Raw genomic sequence first — 25167 nt, forward strand, 5'->3', positions numbered from 1 at the left:
TCAACGGGTGGATCTTGAGTAGTGCTGAATTGTGTTTGACATGAAAGGAAGGCAGTTAAACCTACTTTGAGTAAATGAAGAAATGTTGCTATGTTTCTTTTCCTGTGTACCTCATTGTAATGAAACTGGTTTTTCTATTTTGTGCAGTTTTACATAACACACCCACACTTTTTTACATGTTTCCATGCAAGTGGTGGCTGAAGCATGTGCAGTAAGTGGACTTATTTATTTATATTTATTTATTTATTCCAATAGTGAAATATCAATAGCGAAGACAGTGTATCACTTTGTCATGCTATTTATTTTCATTGCACAGGACTGTGAAGAGACACTCTCGGATGAGTGTCCTTTGGAGGAAGTACCTGTAAGTGCATAACTACACATAAAAACACACTATATATACACACTATAAATTTGTATCAACTAAAGTACTTTCTATTTTTGACAGCAATATGAGTTGCAGGAGTCTGCACAGAGGACTGCAGAGAGGGAGTCTGCACAGAGAATTGATACAGAGGTGGACAGTGTTGCATATCAATTTGTCTTTCTAATTTTATTTCTCTTTTTGTTTGTTTGTGGCATGTTGAGTTCAATTTATTTTCTCTGTAAATGGCACTGGGTGACATCCGTTCCCTCTATAAATGTAGCCTGCAGCATAAGGTTGAATATTTGGAAGTAAAAAAAACAAAAACTGAGGGGACAAATAGAGCTCCAACAGCTAATGAAGAAGAAAATTGCACTAGAATAGAGTTGCTGCAAGAGGAACTTCAGAGTAAGTAGTAAAACACAATTTGACACCGCACTACTGTTGACCTTGCATAATCTGTCTTTGCAGGCAAAAGATTACCCTTTTTTCTTCTTTTTTTTTTTAATTCTCAAAAATGGTGCTCCACAATCCTGTCCCGTGCAGCTCTGCCACTAGCTTGGTCCAAGTGCACTGGCTGGAGGTCATCATCAGGCTGCACCGCCACCACAGGGGTCCTCTCCTTTCTAATGGTGGCAATGTTGTGTAATACAGCACATGCGACAATAATGTTGCATGCCCTGTCGGGTGCAACCCTCAGACTTTTCAGACACTGAAATCTTCCCTTTAGTTGCCCAAAGGTCATTTCAATGCGTGCCCTTGTCCTGGCTAGAGTTGCATTGTAACGGGTTTGTGGTCCAGGGTTGGGGTCATAAGATACTGCCTACAGGCATAGCCCGTCTCTTCGCAAAACACGATTAATTCTAAAAGCTCTGCGAATTATCCTCACACCTTCCACAACAGGTTGCTCTCGTAAAAACAGGCAAGACATGGCTGCAAGTGCAACAGACTTCTCGTATCACCTCCACTTATAAAGCCGCGATCTAATCCTGTTTACATGGAATAAGCTTGCTCCTGAGCAGGTTTAAGACTAATAGCACACTTGAATAAACTTCTTTTTCGTAAGGGATGTTACACATGATTCCATTAATGACTCATAAGTTATTGGCCATTGTAGTATCTGTATATCTGGTGAATTAGTTCACAGTTGGAAGACAAACATCCTCTCAATGGACCTTCCAGATCTAAAGTTAGAATCAGTGCACTAATGTATAAAGCGGATTTTATTAAAGGCAGAAGTGCCTCTGGAAGCTTGACTCTAGGGGAGCAGTTAAACACGGTTTTGTGATCTGATTACAATGGTTGAAACGGTGTACTGGTGGCCATCTTGCAGTATAAACATAAATTAAAGTCTCTCAGATGGTCATTAATTAAATCAACAGCTGCAAATGTATTACTGACATGCCGATTCATAACAAATATGTGATTTTTCAAGGTTTTCTTGTGCAAAGTTCAAACTGAAAACGTTTGAGGCCTTTAATATGTGACAAATGTTTTGCATAAAGAGAAGAAGAAAAAAGGCTAATGGCGCTCTTTATTCAACGGTCAGGAACAGAAAAAGGAAACACTTGACCTAAATGCTTGATGTAAAGCAAAGAATGGAGTCGACAAGAAAACAGGCGGAAGTAAGGATATAACAGAGGGTGTTTAGAAAGAAACAGGCAGAGATGCGGGAGGGAGAGGAAGACATATCCGATCCGATCAAATCCCCCTTTGAGCTCTCAAGCGGAGGAATCCATGGTGCAGCGTTGCATCATCACTTTGAGTCTCTTAGATCACAGCAAGCTGTCTCATTATCTTCTGAAGGCTTATCCGTTCTCTGCAACAATCATACAGCTGCAAAGACTGAAACTTGCTCGCTCTCTAATTGGCTTTGTTTGGAATGGAATTCAAGCAAACTGCACTGCATACAGTCTATACTCCCTACTTTTTAATGTTAAACATGAATCATGCAACAAGAAACATTTCAAACAGCATTATACTATACAGTAAACAAAACTAATATTATTGTGTATTGTTGGCACATGACCTCATTGTTATTATTTCAGCAATGGATCTATTTATTTTGGAAAGATTTTTAATGTTTTTGAAAGAAGTCTCTTAATGCTCTCCAAGGCTGCATTTATCGGAGCAAAAATACAGTAAAAACAGTAATATTACGAAATATGATTACAATTTAAAATAACAGTTTTCTGTTTTAATATATTTTAAAATGTAATTTATTCCTGTAATGGCAAAGTTGAAATCATTCTAATTTGGTGCTCAATTATTAATAATGGCTCTTATTATTATCAGTGTTGAAAAATATTTTGCTGCTTAATATTTGTGGAAACTGTGATACATCCAGGGTCCTGTGATGAATAGAAAGTTCAAGGAACAGCATTTATTTGAAATAGAAATCTTTTGTAACATTATAAATGCCTTTACTGTCACATTTGATCAATTTAACGTGTCCTTGCTGAATAAAAACTTTATTTAAAAAAATAAAAATCTTAATAGTAGTGTATCACAGATTCCACAAACATATTAAGCAGCACACATGATGCTTAACATTAATAATACAAAGAAATATCTCTTGAGCACCAAATCAGCCTATTAGAATGACTTCTGAAGGATCATGTGACACTGACAACTGAAGTAATGAATGCTACAAATTCAGCTTTGCATTACAGGAATAAATTACATTTTAAAATATATTAAAATATAAAACATTATTTTAAATTGTAATGGTACACAATATTACTATATTTACTATATCAAATAAATGCAGCCTTGGTGAGTATAAGAGGCATCTTTCAAAAAGATTAAAAACACTAATTGGTAGTGTAAATACAGTATATCAAATATCACATTTCGTGTAAACTCTTTGCAGTCCAGTCAAATAATGAGTTACGAAGGAGATTAAAAATTGAAGTGGATATTATTTCCAGTTCATTTGTTACAATAATAATGGAAGCACAAGCACATTCCATTGTGGGATATAATGTTCTGCACAGTGTGTTCTGTTGTATACTGCACATTTTGGTCTGCACATTTATGTTAATTTACATATTTTAATAGATGTGATTAATTGATCAACATATCGTATAATTAACTAGATTTTTTTAAAATAGATGGACAGTATTACTATTCATACAGAAAATTTGAATACAATATTTAATATACATACTGCATAGTGGTACGCTATTTAAGACAAACCCATTGTCTGCCTATCTGGATGCCTGTCTCTTCATGCATCTGTTTGTAATGCCTCAGTCCAAAACGCGAGTGTGCATGCAACTAGCAGATCACATTTAAATGCTCTACTTCCATTTTGTACCTGCATGATGTGTTTCTACGCAGTGCTTTCACTCAAGGCTATTTTTGGCATCTGACCACTAACTACTGCTGGAAATAAATTATTACTGTATGCATATATATATGTCACATATGTGTAGTGTAAAGTATTTTTCAGATAGCAGAATAGAGGAGCTGTCTAAGCACTTCTAGATTTGGCTCACGCTGACAACGAATCTACAGTAGCTGTTTCTGCTTCTCTCATTCGTTCTGCAACATCCCGCCAGAGGCACGGAAAATCCCAGCATCAGCCAGAGAAAATATTCCAGCAGACAAACCGAACTCTTCAACAAAGCATAAATTTAAGTCAGCAGGCAAGGAGGAAAAGCAGTGAAGTTTAATGCTGTAATTAAGATATGACCGGGTCAAAGACATAATTTAAAGGATGGTATGTAAACATTTTCATCAGGTATGAAAAGTTGAACACACCTCCTCCAACTGATGTCACATTTAAACAGGATAAACAACACGATAAGAGCACATTTCAAGAGGGGATATATATTTTTCTGAATTCATTACACTTTAAGCACGGACATGTTCATATTAATCAGACTGCACAACTGCCTGAAATGAATAGTGTATTGTATGGACAACACAAACATTTCCCTTTATTCCTGCTAAAAACAAAATACTTCAATAGAAATTTACCTTACACTATTTAATAACACAATGTAACAAAATGTAGTTTCACTTAAATGTTTATGGTTCTTCTGTATGTGGTGGTAATTATTATTGTACTATTCATTTTCATGTAGCATCAATATTTTGGTCAGGTAAATTATAGAATTTCTATAATTAATTATGAGACATTGGTTTAGTACAAATAATTTTTTAGTTTTTAATTAATTAATTTTATTTTGCACACACATAATACAATACAATACAATAAAATAAAATGTATGGATGCAGATGGACTTCCCTGTAATATAAATTCTGACAGTTCAGTCTCCGTAGGGCTGTGCTGCCATTTCTCAGCTGTCTGGCTTAGTGAGAGATTTAGTATTGGCACATAAATCATGGCAATAACCTAAAGTTAGACTATAAATTAAAGTAATGCAAGCCATCTCTAAAGTGTCAACATTGCACTTACAAGTCTCACAGGTATTGAAACACTGTAGGTGGGATGCTGTTATCACACAACCGATCATGTTTGACTTAATTTATTTAATTATTTATAATTGACATATTGCTAACTGGCATGTATTTTTGTGAAGGAGTAGACCACCAGAGAGTACCTGTAAACAACAGAGCTTTTGTTCTAGCAGTAGCCCCCCATTGAAAGCTGAGACCTTTTTTTTAATAAAGAAAACCTGTTTTTCTCATCACAGGCAAGGAAGGTCCTGAGCTGACCACCCTTGTGATTGACCTTCTGCTAGAGAAGGGGCCACTTCACTTTTGGTTACACAGGAAATTATTTTTTGGAGAAAATAATTCTGGCTCTGGTAAAGAATGATAACAGCTGCCATGTTAAGCTTTTGCATTTTGGCAGAATGAACAAAACAGGGTATATTACCCTATTTTTTAAATCATTTAAACTTTCATCTATACATCAATCTTTTATGTGACAGGAAACATCAGTGTGCAAGATACGGTTTCAAAGGAAGGAATTATTTACCTCAAAGTTATCCTAAAATATCTACCCCACCCACCTACATGTCAGTCACCAATTCTCCCCGGTTTTCTTTCGTTTCCTCCACACATAGAGCTTTTGTGTGTTTTACACAGGATCTGAGCATAGACATAGGAAGTTCGAGCTAACCAGGGAATAGTGGGTGGACATGATGTCACAGTAAAGCTAGTGTGGATGATGCAGGCTGACACAGTAGTGACTGAGTAGGAAATGTTGAGCTCCCTACAAACAGTCACAGGGAGATATCATTTTATTTCAGTCAAAACGTAACTTACAATATGGACATCTCATTAGGACACCACACTCGCATTCATTATGTAACATAGCATTTGACTAGTCAAAGCTTTATGTTCAAATGAAGCTCTTAAAAGACCCCACAAATTAAAAATTACAGTTTACTATTTTTTGCTAGTTTTGATTCTTGCTTCTTAGTTTGCTAGTTTTGGTTCACCCTCCAAATCTGTACTGTAAGCTATAACTTACATTCTTCTGTGGAACATAAAAGATGATATTTTGAAAAATTTCTCAGGTTTTTTTTTGGTCCATACAATGAAAGTCAATGAGTTCCAACATTGTTTAGACACAATGTTCTTCAAAACAGTCAAACTATCCATTTGCAAAGCCAAAACAAGAACTTAAAAGTCCATTTTAGCATATACAGTAGATTACCTCTTTCTCTTTGAAAAACACCTGGGATTGAGATGAACAGTAAAGTCGGCAAAATCTACAGTTGTTTTTTCCTCTACCATCCATCCTGGAAATCCTCAAAAACAACGTTCACAAGGTTCACATGTGCGATAGTGTTAAATCAGCCCCTTTATTTGAGATTGCACAAAAATTTGACATTACATACCTCATGATGGAAGTATTCCTCAATAGTGCCCTTGGGAATTTGGCTCATACTTAAGCCAAACAAAATATAAATAAAAGCAAAGTGACTTCTATAATAAAACAAAGGAAAAATAAAGGGGAAAAAACACAGTAATGTGACAAAACATCAACAAACACACAAACAAACACCAGAATGAGTCCATCTTAGGCAAAAAACCTGTATCAGAACCATCATGAAAATACATAGTTCTGCAAGTTACGTTGGGCCTAAAAGGTTTAAATGAAATCCATAATGATCAGCTTGAGGAACAATATGAATTCTGATGCATGTATGGATACTTAGATTAAAACCCAGGAATACATCAATACACCAGCTTGCTGAAAACGTCAAGTGCTGGATAGTGGCTTCCTCTGTAAATTAATATTACAAAGTCAAAACAAGTGGAACTTCAGGAAAGGGACTGATGCCAGCCAGGGTGCCTGTATATTTTTTCAGCCTTGATCAAGGTCTAAGAACACTATACTTCCCAGCAGCCCTTTGCAGCAGTTTCTAAGAATCAAGGAAATGGGATCTCCACAGAGTTCCTCTGAAGCCAAATCCAAATCACACCCCACTTACTGGGGCTTTGCCTGTGATGAGTGATGTCTCTTTATAATTACTTTCCTGTGAATGTCCTCACGGTCACCCGCCTGTACAAATGATCCAAAAATACCCAGAATCTACTCTAACATAAGCTGTGAACATACCATGGATTTGCAGACAGTTCACTGCACTACTGTAACTCTGGCCAAAATAAGACCTACAGTGAGAAAAGGACCAGAATGTACATTCATATATATATATATATATATATATATTATGGGAAGGTATAACCAGCATGGCCCCCACCTGATATGAGACATTTCAGTTATTACTCCAGATATTAATCGTGATGGGCAAGTTAAATTATTTATATTTAAGAATATTATAAAATATTCTACATTTTAAATATCTGCTGTAAACGGTTCAGAAAACGGCTAAACCAAATAATTTAGAAAATGAGTAAAAGTACTTTTTATTAAAAATTGATCAATTATACTTTACAATATTTATAAAGTAAAAATATAAAGTAAATATGTATAATTATGTGAATAAAATAACATTTACTGTAGGTGTACTGTAAGTAAAAGGAAAGAAGGAACAAATATGAGCAGGCAAACAGTCAGCCAAGGAGCTACAGACAAAAATGAGCCGCAGAAACCCTCATATTCTCAAAACAAAGCATAAAACTAAAACCAGACAAGCACAATACAAATAAAAGAAAATGTGCCCATGCACAAGTGAAACAATGAATGATTTTCTATTTGTGATTCCTTCTAAATGACATTTATTTAGACTCAAAGCTTTGCATGTAAGCCTCAGAGTTCCAGCGTTCCCGTAAAATGGTTTTATTGTGAAAAGGGCGGATGTTGTTGAATTATGTGTGCTTTGAAACAATTCAATGTGGACTTACAGCGCTGTTATTTATAGAAGGCGAGCTTCTGAGTGCGTTCCCGAGGTCGTGTTTATTTTGTTTCTCAAGGAGGGTAAAAACATTCCCCTCCAGAAGTTTTATAAAGTCTTTCGCTGTCTTCAAACTTGAGACAATGGGACACTGTTGCACAGACAGTGGGATGCACTGTGACCTTGCCCATGGTCTCCGCTCCCCGTGCTGGGAACAGAGGATGTCTGAGATCATAGCCCCACAGACAGCTTTGCATCCCCCCCAACACACCACAGGCTGCCGCACTTGGCTCAATCTCCAGTTTGCGATAACATCCGAGGCTAATTCCTTCTGCAGACTTCACGTGAGAACCACGTGTGGGGCGAGACGACAACCAACGGAGCATCTCTCTAGCCAATCGCCCCACCTGAGAACATCTGGCCCTGGGCAGAACAACCCGCAGCTTTCATCTGGCCTTGAGAAGCAAGGGGGTGGAAAGAGCAAGTTTCTCATACTGTAAATATGGAGAGTCTCGGACAGCTTACTGTTTCCTCAAAGCATCATCTGCATTAGTGTATACTATGTCTGTAGGGAGCGTGCGCTGCTTTGCTTTGCCATCCTTTGCTATCCATCCTCATACAAAGTAACAGTCTCAACCAGAAACACCAAAACTGTTCTCAGATCAGCTTTTATGCTTGCCAGCACCTGTCACGACAGTGAGCTTATTCAGACAGAGTCTATCCTAGATGGCTGGGATGGATGTGTCCCGTTTATTTTAAGCTCTGTCTCTCAGGATGTTAGGTTGGACAGCAAATAACTTTGTTGTTGCTAGCTTTTAAGAAGGGTTCTGCCAAGTGCCCCAAGATTGGCCATGTAGCCTGCTTGAATACCATGAAACCATTAAAGATACAACAGGGGCTCATTCACACAAAATGTGTATTCATGCAAATCAGTAAATACCGAAAAAATGCTAGGAGCTTCCTGTATTCCTGAATTGAAAACAGCCATATTTATAATGCTATATTTAGGGTTATTCACAGGTTCTATTAAAAAAGAAAAGAAAAGGGAATCGAATCATTTTTGTGGTTCCGTTAAGAATTCGCACAGTTGCATTCTTCCACCAATGCGGATGGAACACTAAATACTGCGAAAATGTTCAGCGGGAAACACACAGCACAACCAGTAATGTCCAATTCCCAACGTCATGACTCTTATGAACCGGTTCTAGGATTCTTATGAGCCAGTTCTTTTTAGTGAATCAGTAACATACAGCACAAGCTAATCTGATTCCCAAGCTAAAGACTCTTATGAGCCTGTTCATTTTTCTGAATCAAATGCATTGAGCACAACCAGTAAAATATGATTCCTGAATGAATGACTATTATGAACTGGTTCTTTTCCACAAACACTTATTAATCATTTGCTTTTCAGTTATCTGAGTCACTTACTGAACCACAAGTCATTCATAATGTCATGTGAACAACAGTGAACCAAGAGCTGATACAGTTATATGTGTTAGGCTTTAGAAACCTAAATTAGTGCAGTTACTGGCTGATTTGTAATTAAAGAGTCAGTAGGATCTTATAAAACAAATAAATAAATAATGAAATATGTTACCACATTTTTGTTGTTGCACATTTGTAGTTAAAATAAATGTAAAAATTATATATCCCCCTCAAAATAAAATGAATCGTAAATAAAACTGTTAATGAACCATCAGAATAGAACTGATTAAATTTTGAAAGATTCCCATCCCTGGCTATATTTAGGAGTGTAACACCCTGCAATTTTGTTGTTCCAATTCAAATGGACTGCCTAGGCAAGCAGAATGAGTTAGCTTTTGCCCTTGGCTCCTAGCGGCCCATCCTCTGCCAGCACTGTGCCGTGTCCAGTCAGGCCTACAGTAGCACCTAAGCTAGGCCTGTGTTTGGTTTGGGAGCAAGGAAGTGCGGTGGGGCAGTAGGATTTGGTCTGGCCAGCATTGCACTCCCCCCTCCTACCCTGCAAAAAAAAAAAAAAAATCCAGAGGCCTGAGGCCTAGACACTGCTGCCATTCAGCTGCCCCGTGTGTTGTGGATAAAGTTGGGATTGTTTGTCAGTGGACTGCAATGTGAGGAATGCAGAGCTCCATTTCCCCTCTGGGAAAGGAACATTGAAGGGTGGACATTCCGTCCTTTTCTCTCTCTCTCTCTCTCCCTCTCTCTATCTAACTAACTCTCTCTCCAAATCACCATTTTTTCCTCAGGAACGATCCATTTACCACATCCAGCAGCAGCCTTAGTCATAACGGTTGTGACTGAAGTGGAATAACAGATCGGATCTCTCCCTGGTGAGCTATTCTGAGTTCCTAGCAACAGTGAACTTAGAGGCCCACAAGCTCCTTCACATGAGGATTCCATATCCACAGTCCACCCCACTCCCACTGGCATTTCCTTGTGCACATCATTCCCTGTGACATCACATTTCTGTCACATACTCACGCAATTTCCTCCTTAAACCTGCTGCACTCCCAGTGCCACCGGCTTTGCAGCTTGACGTATGGGACCGTCATCAAGCGGCGACGTCCTTAATGAATATGTTCCTGAACTAAACAAGCTCAGTGAAAGGCCTCTGCTGAGATTTTTTTCCTTTGATGTTTCTCCCCACAAATGAGCCCACAGATCTGCAATGAGAGGTTGACATGAGGAGAACTTTCTTCCTAACTTGTTTAGAGACTACACAGCCCATAAAGAAAGATGGTGCTTGCTCACATTTGTTGGCCCACCGGGCCAGTCCAGTGATTTAGCCCAGCAGTAGCATGTGTTAACCTTTAACTTTCATAGAATGATGTCACTTTCTGACAATCATGTGACTACCAAAACAGTTTAATTAAAAACACCTACTGCACTCTAACTAGATCTGCTCTTCTGGCCAGCTGTGTGCTCACATGGTTCAAGAAAACCGCCATTGGCACACTTGCTACGCCAAGACTCAAAGGCTGGAGGACACATTACACTAGGTGCTTGCAAGGTCATGGCCATTTCATATTGGAAGATAATTGGAGGATCCAGCTCCCTCTTCTCAGCTCTGCATGTGAGCGATACGCTAACTTTCATTACACACTCATCTATGACATTTAAAAGCTCTGTTCCAAAACCTAGTGAGTTGCCTATAGTACCTAGTAGCAGCTGTCTTCAAAGGAAGAATCCTATAGGTCACTGAACCTCATTAGTGACTCATTTGAAATGCAATTTTAGGCAAATCCTATAATCCTACATACGCAGAAACATAAAATACCAAACATAAAATGCTCTATGTCAAGAAAATGGGAGATTTGACTCACAATTGAGTTCATTTGCAAAACGAACAATGGAATACTCTAATAAGCATAAACATCTTTAGCACACACAAATTATGTGTAAATAGACAAAAAAAAAAATATTGAATTAAAAGAAATAATCATTTTAAATTAATTTTCAGTATTTAATTAATTAAATTTCTAATGTTTAAAAATTATAAATTTCACTCACTTTGTAAACCATCTTTGACATTTTTTTCTTTGAGCTTGTCAAGCATTCTGGGGTAAATCATGGTAAAGGCTCATTCACACAGAGAAAAATATAAAGAAAATTATAACAGTAAAATATATTAGCATCCACACTAATATATGTTATAATGTTATACACTAACATTCTGTTTAAAAAAGAAAAAAAGCTTGAGCTCTATAGAGTGGATTCTGAATAAAGGCATAATATGTAAGATTTTTTTATTAAAATATCCAAAAACTACTAGAACAGTGTTATATATTTTGCTGACTTGTGTACTTACATTATCCCAAATGTTTCGAAGAATGTTTAAATCCAGAGAAATAAGCAATTTTAACTAGTGACATGGACCTTGTCCATAGTGCCATTGTGTCGCCTGCCAATGACGTCATAACCCCTCGATTTCCTGTTTTGTTTTGTAGAAAACATGAAAACACCATATGTTATGTGTTTTATTAGACAGGTGACGACCGCACAGAGTAGCATTATAACAGAACTTTCAAATGTATCTAGTATGATAAAACAGCGCTGCTTTTTTTCCCCCACATACGCACGACCGGAAGGAGCGGAAGCAGTTGACTGTGGCATAATAAAAGCTCCGCTGCTTTCGAGTACGCGCCCTCTAGTGGCAAAAAATTACATATTGTGCCTTTAATTGTCAATGATTTTATCGTTTATCAGCTGGGAAAAAGCTGTTCCAGTTCCTTGTTTTGACAATTTTTTAGAAAGCACTCCTTTTTTAGTTTAGAAGCTAAACTAAACAAAAAAAAAAAAAAGCAAAATTGTTTGTCAGAAACATTAAGAGATATGTTTAAACTTAACCCACTGCTATACAGCCTATATACTGTATGTCTTGCAGCACTTTGTTCAGTAGTGCCACTGATTTAATAGTAGAGGCTCAGCAGATAGATGTCTGGTGCGGTGCGGCGTGGCTGTGCTGACTGTGAGAGTTTTGAGAGTTGGGCGGCTCTATGCTATGTCAGAGGGTTCACTGCCTGTGCTTTATGACCCAAGTCGACTCAGGCCAGACCCTTTTTTAGTTTAGAAGCTAAACTAAACAAAAAAAAAAAAAGCAAAATTGTTTGTCAGAAACATTAAGAGATATGTTTAAACTTAACCCACTGCTATACAGCCTATATACTGTATGTCTTGCAGCACTTTGTTCAGTAGTGCCACTGATTTAATAGTAGAGGCTCAGCAGATAGATGTCTGGTGCGGTGCGGCGTGGCTGTGCTGACTGTGAGAGTTTTGAGAGTTGGGCGGCTCTATGCTATGTCAGAGGGTTCACTGCCTGTGCTTTATGACCCAAGTCGACTCAGGCCAGACCAAAGCCATTTGAGCGAGTAAATAGCCTATCAATATCCTTCCTCCCTTGCTGGTTTGCTGTTAACTCTCATTACACAGACCACACATTACCAAACACACATGCAGATGACCAGACCTCCTGTGGACATCAAAACAACCCACATACAACATCTACTTAATATCTTAGGTCATAGTAAGATTTAATGTGATGGCACTGCGCTATCGCCTAGAAATATCATTAACCATTGACTATTAAACATATTTTAATGGACTGACCTGATTTTAATGCTGCCAATGTTTTTTTCAGAGATGTTTTTATAAAGATGTTACTTTTTTTTTTTTTAGATGTTTTTACAAAAACTGTAATTAGCAAGTTAAATTATTTTAAAATGTGTGTGAAAAAATATTAATGTAAGACATTTTTTGTGTAATGTCTTCTGACTATTAAGCATGTTTTAATGGACTGTCCTGATTTTAATGCTAGGCTTTAAAATTTGTTTTTAAAAATGTTACTATCAAATTTATTTAGAAACAAACTTGAAAACTATAAAATGTGAAACATTATGTTGTTTTTAATGTTAAGTTGTTATATAGAAGAGCATAAAATAGCATTTGATGCTGATTAAGGCACTAAAATAATTAAAAATAAATAAAATAAATGTAATTATTACGCAAAAAAAGAAATAACAGGCTTTTCTATAGCATTTGAAAACAATGTAACAGATCACTAACAGAAACAGATCTGTAAAAGTACTCAGATTAATATTTTTAAAAAAGAAGAAGAAGAAGAAGAAGAAAAATATGAGATACTTTGTAACTTTAAGGAACATGTGGAAACTAACCTCAACACATTATTATGAGTGACCTACCTTTTGTGGTCTGTACATCTTCAAGTTACAACTTTATAGCATTCCTTCAAGAATGGAACTTATTTGGTTTCTTCCTATTGAAAAGAGGCTCGCCCTGTTCACTTTTCCATTCTTTTCTGTGCCCTGATTCAAATGACGAAACATGTGATAACTTTGTCTTTGCCCCCCCTGAGGCTTCAGTGCACATATCGTGCATTCCATTCATGAATTTATGGTTTCACCTCTGTTTTTCCAACAATCAGAGAGATATATATATATATATATATATATGTTAAAATTCTCTATTTACACTGAATGAAGCATTGGTGCTTGAAGGAAAACTTGTTTTTATGGTTTTGTGCTGAAGGTGTATGATCATTTAAAATGAATTGGAAACTGCTTGTAGATGTTTTAGACAGGTTGTAATTTGAATTCCTCATTAATGGAAATTGATTCAGCTATTTTGTGTCACAGCATCAGAATCATCATCTCAGATGCTGCTGTAAATGTTGCAGACGTTATAATTTAAATGGCTCATTAATGGAGAATGAGTCATCTTTTTACTAACACATCATTAAAACCATTCATTGTAATTTAGATTTAACTCAACACTGACCTATTCGGCATGAGATCAATGTCAGTAGGACTGCACAAGATCAAGAATATTATCCAGGATGAGTACGTCTGACTCTCTCAAATAGAATAAACACGTTCATTAAATTTCAAACTTAATTTGTGTTCTTTCCGTAGGTCATCCTGTGAGGTTTATGAATGCCATGAACAGCAGTGAATATTGCACTTGCTCTGTGTTGCGCCGGCTGTCCGGTTGACCTGCCCTCAGTGATTCAAGGATGAAGACAAGGAGCGTCATTGTTCCAGTGGAAACAAGACAGACAGGTATGACTCACACACATGGATGTTATTGGCACGGACACAGGACAGCCCTACCAAAATATTAAACATCATATTCATTTTCCATTAAAGTTTTCATTTTTACAAGAGGCACACACACTTAATTAATTTTGCTGTGTAGAATAAACAGTTGACCCAAAAGGTATTTGGACATTTAAATCTGACAAAATGTCTGAATGTTGTTGCATAGACACAAAATATCAAACCAAGTGGAATTTTACAATTTATTTTAGCCAAAAGGTGATTTTTAGTGGATGAATGAAGTCGGCGAAAACTTATAATTAAAGTCTGGGGTCAGTAAAAACACAGTGAAAACAGTAATATTGTGAATTATTATTACAATTTAAAATACTGTTTTCTATTTTAACATATTAATCAATTTAATTTATTCCTGTGATGTCAAAGCTGAATTTTCAGCATCATTACTCCAGTCTTCAGTGTCACATGATCTTTCAGAAATCATTCTAATATGCTGATTTGGTGCTTAAGAAACATTTTCTTTTATTATTATCAGTGTTGAAAACAGCTGTGCTGATTGTTTTTTTTGTATAAACTGTGATGCATTCTTTTTAGGATTGTTCAAAAGAATACTTAATTTGAAAGAATTTGAAAGAATTTTTAGTAACACTAAAAAGTCTTTACTGTTACTTTTGATCAATTTAATGCGTCCTCCCTAAATGCAATGTTATTATTTTTTTTTAATTCTTACTGAACCCAAACTAATATGTAATTCATCATATTAACTTTTCACAACTATTTCTAATACATTTGATCTTACCAATATATCTATTGTTTTATCATTTAAATCCAAACAAGCTTATTTTTTATTAAATGTTTGAAGAGAGTGCTTGTTCTTTCATTTTAAATGTTGTCTTGGTGTCCAACTTTTTTGGGGTCAGTGTATCACTGTAGCCAAAGTTGTTCAGAATAACATCATATGTGACATATTATATTGTCATTTTGTGCCATGAAATTATATTGCCATGAGAGGACTCATAGATGAGGTGTTGTCCTCATTTTGAAGGCTTCCGTATTAAGTGGATGAAGACAAGGAGCGTCATTGTTCCAGTGGAAACAAGACAGACAGGTATGACTCACACACATGGATGTTATTGGCACGGACACAGGACAGCCCTACCAAAATATTAAACATCATATTCATTTTCCATTAAAGTTTTCATTTTTACAAGAGGCACACACACTTAATTAATTTTGCTGTGTAGAATAAACAGTTGACCCAAAAGGTATTTGGACATTTAAATCTGACAAAATGTCTGAATGTTGTTGCATAGACACAAAATATCAAACCAAGTGGAATTTTACAATTTATTTTAGCCAAAAGGTGATTTTTAGTGGATGAATGAAGTCGGCGAAAACTTATAATTAAAGTCTGGGGTCAGTAAAAACACAGTGAAAACAGTAATATTGTGAATTATTATTACAATTTAAAATACTGTTTTCTATTTTAACATATTAATCAATTTAATTTATTCCTGTGATGTCAAAGCTGAATTTTCAGCATCATTACTCCAGTCTTCAGTGTCACATGATCTTTCAGAAATCATTCTAATATGCTGATTTGGTGCTTAAGAAACATTTTCTTTTATTATTATCAGTGTTGAAAACAGCTGTGCTGATTGTTTTTTTTGTATAAACTGTGATGCATTCTTTTTAGGATTGTTCAAAAGAATACTTAATTTGAAAGAATTTGAAAGAATTTTTAGTAACACTAAAAAGTCTTTACTGTTACTTTTGATCAATTTAATGCGTCCTCCCTAAATGCAATGTTATTATTTTTTTTTAATTCTTACTGAACCCAAACTAATATGTAATTCATCATATTAACTTTTCACAACTATTTCTAATACATTTGATCTTACCAATATATCTATTGTTTTATCATTTAAATCCAAACAAGCTTATTTTTTATTAAATGTTTGAAGAGAGTGCTTGTTCTTTCATTTTAAATGTTGTCTTGGTGTCCAACTTTTTTGGGGTCAGTGTATCACTGTAGCCAAAGTTGTTCAGAATAACATCATATGTGACATATTATATTGTCATTTTGTGCCATGAAATTATATTGCCATGAGAGGACTCATAGATGAGGTGTTGTCCTCATTTTGAAGGCTTCCGTATTAAGTAACTTCTGTATTAAGTTTCTGGTTTAATGTTTTATGTACTTTTGTGAACATGATTCTGTTTTTTATGAGATTTTATACTTTTTCAAAAACTTTTTCTATACTTTAACTTACTGGTTTCATCTGCAGTTACACATGGAGGTTAACATAAAAAGGGTAAACCTGTTACAGTTACAGATAACAGATGTAGATAATAGAAAATAGCTGGATATAAATTACATCATAGGCTAAATAAATGTCACAGCTTGTAGCTTCTTGTCCAAAACATGTCTCAACATGTTCGAGCATGTCCTTATATATCCCTGCATGTCTGTGGTTCAAGTCCCACTGAATTAAACAGCACTACCTCATCCTAATTTTTTAAGCCACTGTCTGACAGGGTAGGTTTGCACAGGCTGGGACATTACACATGGTTTACCAGCGACTGTGTTTTTCTTTAGGGTTCCTTAGTCTTTTAACTAGGCGGGTTTATTTATATTCTCTCTTATATGAGGCCTAACATGAGGGAATAAGTGGAGTATTATTCCCCAGTTGTTCTACTTCAGCTTTACGACAGTAGTTGCTCCCCTGATGCCTTTTGAATAGCGAGGGCCAAAAATCAAAAGGAAACTTGACCCGTCTCTCTCTGACACTGCAATGAAATATCACCTTCACTCAAAGGGGTAGTTCACTTAAATGTAAATTCTGCCATTATATATATATATATATATATATATATATATATATATATTTCTTAAACGAAATGTTCTTAAAACATCATAAACATCAAAACAGCATTACGTTTTTTTTATTCCATTGGCAAGTATCTCTCTCTCTCTCTCAAAATAAATAAATAAATAAAACTATTGGTCATAATATTACATTTTAAATAATAACGCTAGTCGTAAAATACTATATATTTATTTATTAATTCATTTATTCAATTTTTGAATTTATTTAATTCATAAAAATACATATTGTCAGAAAACAGGCAATAATATTTTTAAGGATGCTTTTTTTTTAACTCAAAATTGCAAAAATGTATTAAATAAAAACTTAATAAAAAGTGAAAAAAAAAAATCCATATTCTCATACACTCCTAAAGTTTGTGCGGAAGAGAATTTCTAAATAGCACAATGGCACAAAAAAGGCTCAAGAGCACAGAAACCAGTCCAATAACTATGCTACCATCGTAAAAAAAGTGATGTTGTGCTCTTTAAATTGAATAAACCTGAACCGAAAGAACGAACCAGTTGCAGTGACAACATTAAAATGAAATATTTATGTCTATTTAAACTATTTGAACTTATATGCAGAAAGCAATTAACAAAATTGTAAATTACAGCCTATATTAGTCTACTAATCAGTAGTAATCATTTTTAACATCACATCACTAGATCTGTTAGCTTACATCACAATACCAGCTCCTTGAAGTTTACAAAAACAATGACATGGATATGGCATTATGAAAGGAAATAGGATTCTATCTCCAGGGGAAGCATGGGTGGGTTAACAAAACAGCCTTTATCTGTTACCTTTAGTGTCACACTAAAAGAGGGGCCATTGTGCTTTAGAAAGGATCCTTATGGTTCATGTCCTGGAACTGCAATGGATCCGTTTCCTCAGATTAAGAGTCAGCAGCACACATTCAGACCACAACACTGCTACACTTGCAGTTTCACCATTGACCGCTTTCACCTCTTCTGTCTCACGATAAATGCTCCATTGATATAAAAAACCCTTACCATTTGAAATTATTTGCCAAAATACCAACTCGGAGGGAAAATAAATATATATGCTTGAATATTAACAAATTAAGTTGTCAGAATATGACCACATCAGCTTCAAAATGTAAAAGAGGTCTAGAACACAAGAAGATAGGTTTTGTGCTTTTTTTAATCACATGGAAATACATGCCTCCATCCCTGAAATAGAGTTTTACAATTAACATGGAGACAGAAAAATGGTTTTAGAAAGCACAGGTCTCACTTTTTTTGTACAATGTTTTTAGGCACTTGGAATTACAACAGCAAACATTCCTTTCTTTTTTAACAACGAAAATAAAATATCTTTGGCCCTTAAAAAAAAACAAGACGCAAAACAGAGTTTGATTGAAACCACAGTCTGGTAAAAAAAAAAAAAAAACATATAGCTTCACAACGCAGAATGCAGCCTTCTTTCCCCACTTACATAACCTGCGAGAGTTTAACTGAACCTATAATGAGTTTAGAAAAAAAAATAATAATTTTTTCCTGCTACATGTGAAAAAGATCTTCATCCACTCTGCAGAACAGAATACGTAAGGATCGGCTCAAATCAGACATACAGCAGTGAACAGTCATTCTATATATGTCACATTTAGCATAAAAACAATTGCCATTGTTTGGAAAATTTCCTCCTAAACGTCCATTTTTGTGTTTGGGGAAAAATCTGTTTATATATTCACTTGCTTGCATATCGTCTTCGCCACATGGGAAGGTACGAAGGCTGATTTTTATCAAAGGTCCTCAAGGTCAGTTGCAGGGCAGCCACGTTGGGTAGGAACGACTGCAGGTGTGCACCAGCGGCTGCACGTGAGCGATGTAGTAGTTATTGAAGTTGATGTCTCGCACATAGGGTGCCGGCTGGTAATAGCATGTGACGTTGGGAACCATGGGGATGGCGTTCTGTTCAGCCAGCACCCTCAGTGCGAGCATAGAGATAAGATTTAATGTCTGCCGTCGTTCGTGTCGCATCAAGCACACTGTACTCTCATTGACCACGTGGTATAACGTGACCAGACAGTCGTACCGTTTGTGCTCCATTCCGGCAAAGTGATTCTGCAGGTACGCCTCCAGCTTTCGCTGCTGTTCCCCTATGTCCGGAAAGTCAATGAAGAACCGAGAGCACATGTATCGCTGGAGCGATTTCATCTCTGTTTCTGAGGTTGGCCGAAACCCTCGAACCAAAAGGTGGCAGTATTTTAAAAGCCCGCCTCCTCGGATCTCCTCTGGGTTTCTCGTTGCAATGACCTTGTTGCAAAGATGGCCGAGCGCTTCCTCGAAGTTCCCGTACATGCTCTCGCCCAACACCGTCGGGTGAAAGCACTCCGACATGGGAGTCTCTGAACAGCGGTCAAACAGAAGAAGGGAGTCCAAGGCTATCTGGAAGGAGTCCACGCTGAACTCAAACTGGCGCCTGAGAGAGTCCACAAACTTAAGCTCAACATTCTTGCCGGTGTTGTTGGAGAGCGAGATGAGGCTCCAGCGGTCGTTGTCGTTGCAAACCTTCACCAACTTCTGTACGTAAGCCTCCTTCAGAGTAAGTGCTGAGATTCTCTCCTTGCTGACACCCTCGGGTAGGAAGTCCAGCAGGCTGTCGAGAACCACATCCTTAACCACGCGGAAGGCCTGGTCATCTGACAGAGAAACGCCAAAAATCAGGTCCAAGTCCTTGTATCCGAGCCCCGTGTCCTGGTGCAGAACGTGACTGGCAGCCGAGCCGTTCAGCCTCACATCTCGAACAGTGATGCCTCGCTCCTCCAAACGCGCTCGAACCACCTGCAGAAATAGTTTAAGATCAGAGATTAGAGTTTTTTTATTTTTTTTTATTTTATTGGTCAGTATTGGACATATTTTTACATTTAGATGACACTGGTGTTCATCTAACTCTCACTTAAAGTGAATTTGTAAAACACTAATATTTAATAAAACTGTTACATTATTTTTAGAAAATTAATAAAAATCTCATTTATTCATAAAAAAAATTATAAATGATCAATTAACAAATGATTTTAATTTATTTAGACAAAACCAGTTAGCAGTTATCCAATAAACTAATTTTCAGCTTATGGTATTAATCATAAATTAAATATCAGTAACATACAACCACTGCTTGAACAAGTAAACAATGGCAAACATAATACCACACTAAACACTACCTTATCTGGACAATTTGAGGATACTTTGTTCTGCCACCACTGCAATTAGATAATGACATTATCTAAAAAGCCTGGCAGCCGAGCCGTTCAGCCTCACATCTCGAACAGTGATTCCTCGCTCCTCCAAACGTGCTCGAACCACCTGCAGAAATAGTTTAAGATCAGAGATTAGAGTTTTTTTATTTTTTTTTATTTTATTGGTCAGTATTGGACATATTTTTACATTTAGATGACACTGGTGTTCATCTAACTCTCACTTAAAGTGAATTTGTAAAACACTAATATTTAATAAAACTGTTACATTATTTTTAGAAAATTAATAAAAATCTCATTTATTCATAAAAAAAATTATAAATGATCAATTAACAAATGATTTTAATTTATTTAGACAAAACCAGTTAGCAGTTATCCGCCATAAAATTAATATAATTTTTTTTACTTAATTAATCATAATTTAAATATGGGTGTATCCCTAATCAGTAACATACAACCACTGCTTGAACAAGTAAACAATGGCAAACATAATACCACACTAAACACTACCTTATCTGGACAATTTGAGGATACTTTGTTCTGCCACCACTGCAATTAGATAATGACATTATCTAAAAAGCCTAATAAGACACGTCATTTTATTAAGCTAGGCATCAGTGTTGTGACTCAAAAACTGCTAAAATCACAGATTTCTTGCATTTATTCTCCCCTCACACTGTGAACACCTGAGAATCACAGTTGGTTTATAGTCAGTGATCAACAACACAAAAATTCACCGCAGTTATTAGCCATTTTAACGTTTTCTCTCTTTGTTGCTGTGATTCTAGCTGTTGTGAGGTAGAATAATGTCTCCAACTAAACCACACCTGAGAGAATTTGGACATGCCACATACACACATTTAACATCATTTACTGTAATTGGTCTTTTTTTTTTATTGTTAATCTTCTGTGCTGAATGCCTTTATTTGCAAATTGGAAGTCATTTTGTATGCACTTCAAATAAAAAAAAGTTAACTATTAGGTTTACAATCTTCATTTTACTTAGATTTTTCATTACCAAGCATCTCTATTATGTTCCCAGTAAATCTTTTCATGCATAAACTTGAGCTGAAGCTAATCGTAAAGATCAGTATTAATCTATTTATAAGGAATGTGCACTGTAGAGATTGACACATCTGTGCATCGACAGTGATACATTCACAGAGACTCACTTGGGAACATGCAGCACTGTACAGCTGCACAACATTCTAGAAGGCCGAACCTTATTCAGAACTGTTCTCGTATGAATATAGATAGAGGCAGTTGCAAGATTTCACATTCACATGAAGGTCTCATAAATCTCAAATGGTAAATCAGGAACACATTCATAAATGCCTAATTCAATAAAGACAAAAATATGGAATTTGGCACAGTCCACATTTTATGCATGCCAAGCAGTTTTGTATGCCATTTATATTGTTTTACGACCATTCAGATATTCAAATGTGCTTAAATCAAACTCATTATCTCCGTCCTGAATGCACGTAACCTTCATTTTCCACAGCTCTGTCAGATTAGTGTCAATCAGATCACCTACCCTCACTCCTGTCAATCAAATCATTAGCCTTCTATTTTTACACATTAGGTCAGACTGCAGCAATTGACCAAGTGAACGCAGTGGAACTATGCACAACGTGTGTCTGTACACATGCTGAGAACACGTTATACAGTTTTACAGGTTTGCAGCATATGAATCAAGGTGAAATTGCAATTTGGCCGAGTGCAATTTATTCAAGCATAAAGGGTGTGATTTATTTAAACAAAAAGTGTATTTACTTTATTTAATAATAGACTATTTTCTGTATTAACATCAATCGATGGTGTTTCAAAAAATATTGCCAATGACAAACAAGCTCAAAGGTTGTTCAGTTTCCACCAAAGGCTTGAGGGTTAAACCGGATCGCCTTGCAACACATGTGAATATTATATTAAGATGATGCCAAGTCAGGTATACGCAGTTGCATTCAAAACCTACATTTTATGGTTAAACTGTACATCACAGCACAAGGTGCAAATGTGCAATCATAACACTGTTATGATGATAATGAAAACAGCCACAAAGTCCATGCAATGAGATGGTGCCGTGGTAAATCATTTAGGTTAAGGAAAACGAGCGGCCATCTTTTGTCAATTTTGCAATGTCATGTGGAGGCTGTGTAATAAAACATCAAAGTTGGTTTTTACAGGTTTTCCATTAAATATAATGGGCTTCTTAGCTGGGTTTTATTGACAGGGCATTACTATCTGTTCAAACCCAGGCAGATGTTGTATTATGAAACAGAGACTGACCACTCATTACGGTCCACTCCATGTATATCAGAACTGGATCAAAGGAAGGGAAACTGTCAGATTCCACAGTTCATACTTTCTATCTCCATATAATTAGAACCAATAGGTGCCAATCTTAGGCCAATTTTTAGGATCTAAGGCATGTCACTGTATAAAGCACTCACAGTATATGAGAACACTGAAATAAAAGATACCAGATGTAGACATGATGGATGGACAAATTCCCTCAAACTGCTGCCATATGGGATCATATGCATATGTACAAAAAATGCTAAATCTTGAACACATGTTCTGTCCAACTGCAAGAGCATTCTACCTAAAACACTTGAAACAAATCCTCTCGTTGGGTGAAGCCCTACTAAAGGAAGTGATCTGGAGAAAATATCAATATCTGCTTGCATGTGTAGATGCAAGCCCACACTGCTTGTGCATAAGAACAAGAATTCTTTTCATTGAGAAGGGGGGCATTGACAGAGGTTATCACTGGACTAGCTCAAGCAGTGTTACGTTGCATGGGATTAGGGTCAGTAATGAGTCACACTCAGTGCAGTTTTCGTTAGAACATCCAAGTCATTAACAACTCTCTTAAATTTGCCAAGTGCACAGTTTTCTGTATCTGCTGGAGGGCCAAAGGCTAAGAATGTTTTGCTTATCCTTGGGGGGTTGAGACATTACACCAATAGCTGGTTGTGCAGTGACAGTTATTCCTTATAATTAACTAGTATCTATTTTTGCCTTACCAAAGACTTTTTATCTCATTAGAACTTTTTTCACTTGTAGCATCTTTTACAATTTAACTAATGCTTTTTCATTAGATACTAATATGTATTCCTTTGCTAACTATGGCAATAGTGACTAATATCTATTCCACTGCACATTTTTGCAGTTGAATTTGGTAAGCAACTGTGATTCTGGTATTAAATATTCACTTCTGACTAGTATGTATTTCAGGTTTTTCTCTTAACTCTTCATTAGGTTCTAGTTCCTATAGTCCCCATAGGTATTAGTATCTATTCCAGCTTTACTATGCGTGAAACACTAATATCAGTTACGATTATTACTAGTTATAATTGCTTTTTACTTTACAATTCAAATTTAAATATTACAAGTACACAGTAAACTGAAATACTAGTACCAGTATACTGAAATACACGATAGTGTTTGATAAATGGGTATGTATATTCATTTAGTACTGGCACAACTGTAATAGATACTAGCTACTATTTTAATAGTTACAAGAAACTACGAATTAAATACTCCTGGCAACTCAATAGTTAGTAGAAAAAAATGGATTAAGTACCGGTTACGACCTGAATACATAGCCTGAAGCGAATAGCTGACATTGACTTGTTACATAGTATAGTGAAGCAAGGGTCCTAGTAACTAATTGAATAGACATTCACTACTGGAATATTAAGCACTACTGAAAAATAACTAGTGAAATGAAGATAAGAAATGCTGCTTGAATTATTTACTAGTAGTTAAAAAAAGAAGTAAAAGTAACATAATATGATAGTATCGAGGAATGCATTTTAAAATAATCTAGCCATATTATGAAATAAAGGAAATAAAGGTCAAATATTATACGGACCCATAAAAGGAAAGTTTATAATTAAATGCTGTAGTGCAGAAAGTGTATTCAGATATGTGCTTTCATAATAACCTGAACAATTTGTCGCGGCTGAACCGAAAGCGTCGGGAAGTTTCCACGTCCGTGAACTGGGACCGTCTCGCCAAGAATAGAGTCCAAACGTTGCACCTGCTCCCAAGATAACACGCAAAACCGCCGACACTGCTCTGACACATCACCGGAGGACATGGCGATGGAAAGAACAACCAGCTTAATATGGCAAAAACTTCTGGTCTACTCCCGCACAGATAACGCTGCCTTTCCAAACAGATGAAGTTCCTACGCAAAGTCGTTTGTAAAAAGCTCAGTTATTTCACAGCTGCACTCGATATCAGCTATATAGCTTATAGATCGACACGGTTTGTGAGGTCATCCAGCTGCGCTCGTGATTCACTATTCCCAATCCACACACGACCAAGAAAACCGTTAAGTATTACAGTAATGCTAGATACGCACCATCTGAATGGTCTTTATAGGCAAGAGATTTGCATACGCGCGTATTATTGGTCGAATATCTGTTCATGAATAATTTCACGGCACTCTTTAATTGGATTGGCAGAGGCGTGCAGCTGTAACACACCCACCCTGCTTGTGACCTGTTATCAAAGCGGCACTAAAATACAATGTAATTGTAAATGTCTCACTTTTGAAGAGCGGAACCAGAAACAAAACAACAACATAAGCATAAACACACTTTTTTTACTATGAAGTAGGCTAAGTAAGTAAGTTTTTTTTAAACTTATGGTCTTGTATTTCCCATACATGCCAATACATAGCCTACATGCATGTATGTATGTATGCAAACAGTATTTTGTATCTTACATGTGTGTACACACACACAAGATGCAAAATACTATATATCTGTAATACTCAAGATACAAAATACTACTCACTTTTGGATTATTTACTAGTAATATAATACTAGTTATATATATATATATATATATATATATATATATATATATA

The 25167-nt window shown here is 36.2% G+C and overlaps 1 protein-coding gene and 1 pseudogene across 3 annotated transcripts; both read right to left on the reverse strand.

Annotated features, from left to right (window-relative positions):
- Window positions 1–6231, reverse strand: part of LOC107700671 (putative nuclease HARBI1) — a 16041-nt pseudogene extending 9810 nt beyond the window's left edge.
- An 11225-nt stretch (window positions 6232–17456) lies between these two features.
- LOC107700733 (protein FAM46A-like) lies at window positions 17457–24641 on the reverse strand. Of its 3 annotated transcripts, none has more exons than XM_016502517.1 (3): window positions 24235–24641; window positions 20342–20391; window positions 17457–19819 (listed from the first exon to the last, which is right to left on the reverse strand). In XM_016502517.1, the coding sequence occupies exons 1-3, from the start codon at window positions 24388–24390 to the stop codon at window positions 18844–18846; spliced, it is 1182 nt and encodes a 393-aa protein (XP_016358003.1). In that variant the 5' UTR covers window positions 24391–24641; the 3' UTR covers window positions 17457–18843. The 3 variants fall into 3 exon arrangements, with proteins under 3 accessions (XP_016358003.1, XP_016358004.1, XP_016358005.1); XM_016502518.1 differs by having other exon boundaries at window positions 17457–19798; window positions 20321–20391; XM_016502519.1 differs by lacking the exon at window positions 20342–20391 and having other exon boundaries at window positions 17457–19869.
- Between the last annotated feature and the right edge of the window lie 526 nt (window positions 24642–25167).

This window comes from Sinocyclocheilus anshuiensis, unplaced genomic scaffold (genome assembly GCF_001515605.1).
Source record: "Sinocyclocheilus anshuiensis isolate Anshui unplaced genomic scaffold, SAMN03320099.WGS_v1.1 scaffold782, whole genome shotgun sequence".
Lineage (NCBI taxonomy): Eukaryota > Metazoa > Chordata > Actinopteri > Cypriniformes > Cyprinidae > Sinocyclocheilus > Sinocyclocheilus anshuiensis.

What these genes read in the sequence shown, in the direction of transcription:
- LOC107700733 (XM_016502519.1), bottom strand. Translation starts at nt 24,390, where the DNA reads ATGTCCTCCGGTGATGTGTCAGAGCAGTGTCGGCGGTTTTGCGTGTTA. An exon ending in AGCCGCGACAAATTGTTCAG is followed by an intron (nt 19,870 to 24,234) that starts GTTATTATGAAA and finishes CTATTTCTGCAG; the next exon opens with GTGGTTCGAGCGCGTTTGGA.